The sequence below is a fragment of the Pocillopora damicornis genome, chromosome 8, assembly GCF_964200805.1.
Source record: "Pocillopora damicornis chromosome 8, jaPocDami1.2, whole genome shotgun sequence".
In the NCBI taxonomy this organism is placed as follows: domain Eukaryota; kingdom Metazoa; phylum Cnidaria; class Anthozoa; order Scleractinia; family Pocilloporidae; genus Pocillopora; species Pocillopora damicornis.
Genome location: NC_142677.1, coordinates 10962780 through 10971659, shown reverse-complemented (window position 1 = coordinate 10971659; position 8880 = coordinate 10962780). Strand labels below are relative to the sequence as shown.

Sequence of the window (8880 nt, the reverse complement as noted above, 5' to 3'; positions counted from 1 at the left end):
GAAGATCACGCATTCCAGATCACATCGTGCGTATTCATGGTAACGCACTCCTTTAATAATAGCCTGATAAACGAATTGATTCTTTGCGTGCCTCGTACTTCATGCCAAGTGTGAACTTGAAGTCTTTCATGGAAAACAGCGTGTGATATTTGATGGTAACTTAAATTAGAATCTCTTGATATTATGGCTAACCTTGTGTTTTTTTACGTCCACAACTGTCTCTGAAACACACTGATTTGTTTCTTTATAGGGTAACAAGGATAATTTTTTTTCCCGTAACTGATAGGTTTTGCATAACTGTGTGTGACTAAAGTACAGAAGAGAAATGTTGAATTGAGGACGATTTCCTGATAAAAAATTACGTGAAAGGTTGAACTATATTGGTTATCCACGGAATTTAAAACAGTAAAAAAATACGATGTTGTTACTGTCACGCGCGGGTGCAATTGACTTTGAGTCCAGTTAGTTTTTTTTTCTTCATCGTAAGGGAATATTCATCAGTCTACATTGTTCATAATATAAAACGTATTTTTTAAAGACTGAAATAAATTTTTCTTTCTTTTTTTATGAAACTGTCTTTTTTAATTTTGGCGCATTGTCAGCTTTCTTCGAAGACTCCAATGCGTCTAGAACATCAAAGGGGAACAGCTGTAAGCCTTTACGGACAATCTCCCCCAAAAAGAGCAGATTCTATTTTTTTATTTCTTCCCTTTCCGCCAAATCGCACCATGCTTAAGATTCTGCTCCCACGCCGAGGGTTAATTTTAAAAGATCCTCGATATTTATCCCTTCCTATTATCTGCAGAACCAAGATATCTCAAAGCAAAAAAAAAAAAACTCAAAGAAAAATGTTCTTTGACCACACTCTTACAGGCTCTTACTCGGATAAAATCCCGGTTATGACAGCATACCTTTTTGGGAGCGTGCGAAAAAAGCTTGAATTCTGTGACCATGTTGTCGTCTAAAATAAAAATTCAACGGTTCGCAGAAATACAAAGAAGACAATTCTTATCGAAATATGTCGGGTCTAGATTTACTTTCCGGCTCCAGGAGCTTCTGTTGTCTCTAAATTAGAGAGATATTAAGCAGCGAAATAAATTTTTGATGAGAATATCAATTTTAAAATATGAGAAGTAACTGATGCTTCCTCGGTATAATAAAAAGTTGAATAGTTCTAATGGATATTACCAATTCAAAACAAGTCACCAGTACGGTTGGTAATTAGGAAAGCTAATTTGAATTTCAGAATTTTTTATTTGCACTCTCGCCTGCGGCGATTATAACCGTTTTAAGATTTGATAACCAGAAACCTTCCATCGTCCCTCGGTTTAAGTTTGTTTTAGCCGTGAAAAATAAAAATAAATCTTAGTTTTGGTTTGATTTGAAATTTTTGTGAAAATTCAAGTTGTCCGATTGTAGAAATTAGCTTTGTTAAAAAAAATGAACGCCTTAAGGAAAATGGTCGCGTGGGATGGTACAACATAAAGATTGAGTCCCAAGCGGCATTGGAGATTATTTAAGGGCAGGAAATAAAGAGGGAAAAACCAAGTTCATCTCAAGGTCTTGGTCTTAATCAATTTCAACGCATCGGAGAACGAAGATGCAAATTTTTTTTGTTGTCAAAAGCGGTTTACAACTCCTCAAACAATAGATCAAAGACCATCTGCTATTATACGTCACACAGTGGCTGTCATGCAAATATACGTCAACAATCCGGAATATATCGTCTGTCAATTAAAATTCTGATTCGATTTTCTAATTTCACAGTTTTGAGTAGCCAAGCGAAAGTGTTCACATTGAATCGAATTTTGTCCAGTTTAAAGGTTTCGTTTCATTCCCGCGAATCGTCAAGAGGAGAGTGATCTATATCTGAGGGAGCGAATTTAATTATGACAGTCATTTAGAGACGTTTTAAAGCGAAGGGAGGTTTCAAAACCTTCATCAATTAGCCATATTGAAGACGGAAAACCCGCTGGGAGGAAGAGTTTTACACCGTTGAAAGCTATGAGTTTTATACGGTTTCTTCGTCTTCTCACCCGAAGAAAAGTTATCGACAATGATCTATCTAATTCTCAGCTTCGCCGATGTCTTGATGTCTTCGATTTAACTTCAATTGGGGTCGGTGCGACGGTGGGAGCGGGTCTGTATGTAGTCACTGGACAGATCGCCAGAGATGTCGCCGGACCAGCCATCGTGTTGTCGTTCTTCATTGCCGCTGTTGCCGCTTTCCTTTCGGGGATTTGTTACGCGGAATTTGGATGCCGTGTCGTCAAGGCAGGGTCTGCCTATGTGTACACCTACTCTTCTTTAGGTGAGATATGGGCATTTATCATCGGCTGGAACATGATTCTAGAATATGTGATCGGTACAGCTTCGCTCGGCCGCGCCAGCAGCGAGTACATCGACTCCATTGCCGGCGGAGCTATTCGAAAATTCTTTATCGAAAACATTGGGGCGTTTAATGTATCGGGCTTGGGATCGCACCCGGATTTTCTGGCTTTTATTCTTGTTCTCTTGGTGTCCATGATCGTTGCCAGCGGAGCCAAGCACTCGGCCGTATTCAACAAATGCGTGACCACAGTTAACATGCTGGTAATACTCTTCGTGCTGGCTGTCGGCTTGTTCCATGTCAACCCTTCCAATTGGGCCGGCAGACAACAGTTCCTTCCATACGGAGTGTCCGGAGTCCTGGCCGGTGCTGCGAGCTGTTTTTACTGCTTCGTCGGCTTTGATGTGATAGCAACAGCCAGTGAAGAGACCATTAATCCCAAGCGAGCCATCCCTCTCTCTATCATGTTGTGCCTTGTTATCAGCTTTCTTGCTTACTTTGGGGTTGCGTCCGTTCTGACACTGATGGTGTCCTATGACAAGCTCGACAAATTCGCTCCCTTACCAGAGGCTTTCAAAGCAACTGGTATCCCCGCAGCCAAGTATGTTATTGCCGTCGGAGGGCTGTGTGCGTTAGCAGGTTCGCTGATGAGCGGCATCTTCGCCGTCCCAAGGATCATGTACTCCATGGCAAGCGATGGTCTCCTTTTCAAGTTCTTTGCTAGGATCTACGAGCGAACTAATGTTCCTCTGATCTCTATCACCTTCGCAGGGGTACTTTCAGCCCTACTGGCCCTACTGCTAGACCTAAAACAACTTGTTGAGATGTTGTCAATTGGTACCTTACTCGCCTACACCTTGGTCTCTATCTCTGTCCTTGTGTTGAGGTTCCAGCCTGGCGTCGAAGATGTCAATTATGACGAAGATACCCCGAGTTCTGTGCGAAGCTACAAAGTCATCTGTTGCCAAAAGATGCTGCCGGAATCGAAAGGTGCCGAGTACAAGCCTTTGGAAAGCGTGGCGGAGGACAAGAACCAAGAAAATAAAGCTTCGGAAGAACCATCCACATCAACAAGTCATATTGCCAACGCCGCTATCTCTCTTCAGGTCGTGGGTCTCGCTGGTTTCTGTGCGCTGCTGATAGCAGGATGGAGAGATTTAGGCGACGGCGAGGCATGGGCTGTATTCACAGCTGTTTTCCTTGGAATTCTCATAATATTTGGATTTGTAGTGATGCAGCTTCAACCTAAAAACAGAGCGAGATTCCCTTTCAAGGTTCCCTGTATACCGTGGCTTCCCATTGCCAGCGTTGTGGTAAATCTGTTCCTGCTACTCAAATTGTCCGTTTGGACATGGGTACGATTCAGTGTTTGGATGATTTTAGGTAAGCTCAACTCTTTTATGTTCTCTTTTCAAACCAAAGGGGTGTTCTTTAAAATTGATATATTGGTACTTGAATGTTCTTTTCCCCGTTTGACCCCCAGAAAGTATGGTTTCTATTTTCCCATTTTACATCTTCTTTCGTCTCCCAGTCCGTAGAATTGAAGTTCATTTCGTATTTCTAAAGCGACCATTATCTAAAACATGAAGTACCGGTAAGGACTGAAACAAACGTGAAACTTTTTTACCGACCTAATCTAAATTCGGTCAGATGTAATTTTCTTAGATATATGATTTTAAAGTGCTTCGACCCTTAATTTTAGACCGCTAAGAAGAAATTCAAACGTAGATTTTTAGCGGTTAAAAAGTTGTTTCCGTCATATCTACATTTTGGGAGGCTTTGAAACAAACCGAAGGTTTTTTAGAGGTAAAAGCCAATTACAATTACTTCAAAGGTTTAGCATACAAATATACGTTGCTTCCACGATAGAACATATCCTAGGCTACACCGCGGGGTTGAAAAGTTTCTAAAATTTCTCTTCATTTCAACATCTAATAGGCGAATTCATATTCAACTCGAAGCTGATAAAAAACGCGATGGTGGCGCCTTTTATAAATACGAGAACGCGGAAAAAAAACAGTATTAGTAGTCATGGATTTAAAAGCCAGACCTGAAAAAGTTTTTTTTTTCTTTCCCATGGAAAAAGTCTATTTATCGATAATTTTTAGGATTTTTATGTTTCAAATGGAGTCTGCTGGCAATGAAGTTCATTTCTAATAATTTTTCCTTTTATATTTCCTCGCGGGATGCATTTGATAACGTCATCCGTTCGGGGTTTATCGCCCTCTTCATTGAAAAGACTCAGAAATTAGCAATTTATATTTCTTCCTGGCTTCTTCGGTATAGAATTGAATTGATAACTTAAATTTTTGCCTCCAGCCCTCTGATTCTTTGTATGATTTCAATAAGTATATGCTCTTTGATATTTATATAGTTTCCAACTGAAATCTACAACAAAAATTATTAATGATATATTTTTTGTTAAAAGAAAAGGCTTCCTGTTTGGCTGATAAAATTTCATCTTTATTCGCCTCATGGAAATTTATTCGATACCAGTGTTCAAACAATTGTTGCCCACCTCCGCGTTTGACGCATTTTCATTGAAAACCTGTCGAAGCTTTTGGCTTCCTCGTCCGTAATGCAATACTGTCGAAAGATTAGCTATTTTAGTCTCAGGTATCTAAATAGTGTTAATTGCATCCTTTAGCACTGCAACTATTAACGCTAGAAGTCGTACCTTTTGGGTATTCCTTCTGTGAACAAAACATATTCTCATCACCGACAAAAGTAATAAAACAGATAATTACACTTTGCCAAATACATTTACATTTTCGAGTCTCGAATTCTGGGGTTTGTTTCAGTTGGTCTGTTTTTTCTTCCGTTTTCGAACGTATTTATCTTCAAATTTAAAAACCTTTATCGCCCTTTCCTGGCGATTTTGCTGCAAAGTGAAATGTGTTCAGTATATTACTGAATTTTTATGGCTGTTAGTAGTTACTTGCATGCAGGTGTTTTACAAAAATGAGATCATCGTGGGTGGTTTACTCGCGTGATTTCGCGTGATCTCGCCTAAGAGAACGTTTGTTTCCGAATTCGATAAAAATGCACCAAGATCTCTAAGAGGAGCTATCACTTTAACAAATTCTTGACTGTGAAAGAAGGGCTTGCAGTCTACAGATATCTTTTTTAACCTTCTTAAAGCGAAACCGGAAAAAAACGGCAGATAATTTAGACACCATACATGCTGCGGGGAATAAATAAAGTATCTCCTAACGTCCTTAATCAGTTTTCTTTTTACGAGAGTGCTACAAATCTGTCCATTTGTTCTTCATTTTCGCTGTAGTTAGCAAAGTTCTTTGGAGAGAAGTGTTAAATAATTTTGTACCGTTTAACTCATGGAAATTATCTCAAAATTATTAGATGATGTTATGATAAAATACAGTTGTTATAGAAAGGAAATTTCACCTGACGATAATTTTACGATGTTTGTAGGGCAAAACAGTGGGAAATATACATGGGAAGATGTCGACAAGGGTGTCGCTAAGAAATTTTTAGTATTTTTTTTGCGACAAGAAAACATACATTTATCGCTGCCGCCTCTTTAGTTATATGTCACGCAATGTTCCTGTAAGACGACGGTCGTGGAGTCCACTTGATCTCCAAAAGATAAATAGCATAGAAGACAAACGGTATGAGAAAAATGAACTAACCTGGGACGAGCGATGCCTAGAATGGAGAAGATTCAAACGGAACGTAAAGACAAAATTTAAAGTTTCGTCAAAATTTACGTACTGTAACGAAACTCTGACAGTATCAAACACAAAGACCCCTTCATAGTTTGTGTTTAAATATCTTTTTTGGGCTTGTTGGACAATAGAAAACAACGTAAGTTTAGGGCATTTCTATTTCATGTCGGTCTTTCCTTACATCTTTCACTTTTCTTCGCGTAGGATTTGTTATTTACTTTGGCTATGGAATAAGGAACAGCGCCGAAGGAAATCCGAAGCAAGACACAAACGACAACGATTTTATCCTTCAAGGAACACCAGATGTGAAACAAGATGTACACCAAGTTCAGCCCAGTCGCGAAACCGATGACAAAGAACCTTTAGCAGCAAGCTTCAGTGATCCTTCCTAGAACTTGAATGTCTCGGAACTGTCCTTCGTAGTTGGTTTGTTAATGTCACGCAACGATGTCACGAAATCAGGCTCCCAACATCGTTACGTGACATTTCTCTAGAGGGCTGCAACGGAAACTATTCATTTGGTTAAAAAATTTGAATCATGGGTTAAAATATTATTATTTTATGAACATATTATCAGTTTTTCAGAAACTTGTGCGTTTTGGCAGACTTGTCGCTGTCCAAAATGTTCTCAAGATTAATTAATTTTTCGAATAAATAATTTTTCTTTGTTCTGTCGATAATATATATGGCCACTCCTCCTTGACGCAATATCCATGCAATTTTGCATGGATATTGGATAAAGTGTGGATGTTGGCTAATGTTTAAGATTTAATTCATGTTGTAAATATCAACAAATGGCAATAATTGTTCTAGAAAACATAATATGCTCGCTGACTGGGAGAGATACTGTCGTAAAATGAAACGAAAGTTTGTTTCACAAAATGTTATTAATTTTGAGCGAATATGTCTTCAGGGTACTGAAATCGATAAAATTCTCCTCCAAGATTTAATTTGTATTATATTTTTGTTCCTGTAAACAGTGGCAGAGACCAAAGAGTTTAATAATATTTATTTTTAAATTCAAGAAAAAAGATATGGAGCATGAAAAATTCCATTTGGCTAGCCGTAGTTTCCGTTGAGAAACTACTATTTTACAGACTTTTGAATGGTTGAGAGTATTCGTTGTATGCTTGCAGAAAAGGTGCCATTTTTTAAGGGTTGTTGGAGGGGAGGGGGGGTATAGAGGCGTGCGAGAAGAGCACGAGGCGGAGTCGCACGCACGCGCAGGTAGATGGTCGCGCGAAAAAAGCCTCTCCTCGCCTTCGCCTCGTGATTGCCTTCGCTCGCCTGATAATCACAAAACGAAATGACACCTTTTCTACAAGCTACAGTAGCATAAATTTCTGCCAATGTGAACAGTTTTCGTACTGTTTTTCCTTTGATATTATTTACCACATATGCGTGACATTTTGTTGTGAAAGTCATCTTTCCTTATAGTAAAGTTTTAATTTGGGTCACTCAGTTTGGAAGTGTCAGTGCATTTTAGGAAACACTTGAGAAATATGGGTTTTAATAAGATACATGAAAAAAACTACTCTGTTCCGATTGGTTAAGATAAATGCAGTTTTTAGGTGACTCATTACAGAAGAGGGTGAATTCAGTGCAAAGAAGTAACAAACCAGACTGAACAATTCCTAGAACTGTTTAGCCGGATTTTGAACTTTTTTGCGCCTTAAGGATGTGAAAGAATCATTGTAAATTATTGTTTTGACCGACGCGATTATTTTGGCCGAACGCTGTGTTTGAATAAATTATTTTCACATTTGATGCGCGCGCTTTGCTTCTGCGTTATTATGATAAGCTATCTCGTATTTTTTCATGTATATTATTAAAACGTAATCACAGGATTTTTCTCGTGCAATTTGGAATAAACAAGCACTTGTAAATTTTTTCAAAGACCACAAATTGCACTTACCCAACGGGCTCGTGCACTTTTGTTAGTCTTTGAAAAGATTTACTAGTGCTTATTTATTCCAATTTCACTCGAAATCATGTGATTGCCTACACAAAAAAAAGATTCGTTTGAGGTGTAAAATACCAACACATTTATTTTAGTAAAGGATTTTTGACCACGATTGCGCAAATAAATTGCGCCGTTTGTGCCTCTTAGTACATCTTACTATTTGCTGCCCGATAGTTTAGTACAGAAAAAGTTTATCACCCATGGTGAGCCGCTCAAAGGTTTCAGCTGGCATGGGCTGCATGTACTGGTTCAAAATTAGTTTCACTTATGGGATTATTTTAATTTATCTTCATTAACTTGCTTTTTTGTTCTGCATAGAATCATGAAGCTGGAGAAATGCATCATTTTAAAAAATGGTGACATGTAATATTTCTCTCTCACGGCGTAAACAACTAAATAAAATAATTTGTGGGTTGGTTAAAAGGAGTTAAATATAACTGATATCTCGTTTTAGAATTCTGTAACGGGTGTTAAATAAAATTACTGGTGCTGATTTTCTTTTGCAATTGATATCGCCTCCTGAGGGACTGTATCTTGTCTCCTCCGAAGTTTAGGTTGAATGTAACCCAGGTCACTCTCTCTAGGACCCTGGACCTATCTTGAGCTCGTCGAGTTCCTCCGGAGATTTAGTCTGGAGCGCCTTTTTCAGTTAGCCATTCAAGACCTGTTCATAACGGTTCCAGAATCTTCCGTCATTCCGCTAGCGCAACCCACGTCACAGCGCTACTGTGACGTCACTAAACGCGCTAAACAGCTAAACCTTTCCCATTCGGCGATGTTTCAAATTTATCCCTCAGGAGCTTTGCTAACTCATTTGTAATTATTATCGAACTGTTTTTCCTGGCCCAGAGAAAACGCAGTGCAAAGGAACAACCACTTCAGCAAGGCAAGTTCGTTATTAT

General features: G+C 38.9%; 1 protein-coding gene across 1 annotated transcript; it reads left to right on the top strand.

The window, feature by feature from the left end:
* Positions 1–1596: 1596 nt before the first annotated feature.
* LOC113672238 (high affinity cationic amino acid transporter 1) lies at positions 1597–8471 on the top strand. The gene is made up of 2 exons (XM_027188527.2): positions 1597–3712; positions 6220–8471. The coding sequence occupies exons 1-2, from the start codon at positions 2005–2007 to the stop codon at positions 6405–6407; spliced, it is 1896 nt and encodes a 631-aa protein (XP_027044328.2). The 5' UTR covers positions 1597–2004; the 3' UTR covers positions 6408–8471.
* The last annotated feature ends 409 nt before the right edge of the window (positions 8472–8880 follow it).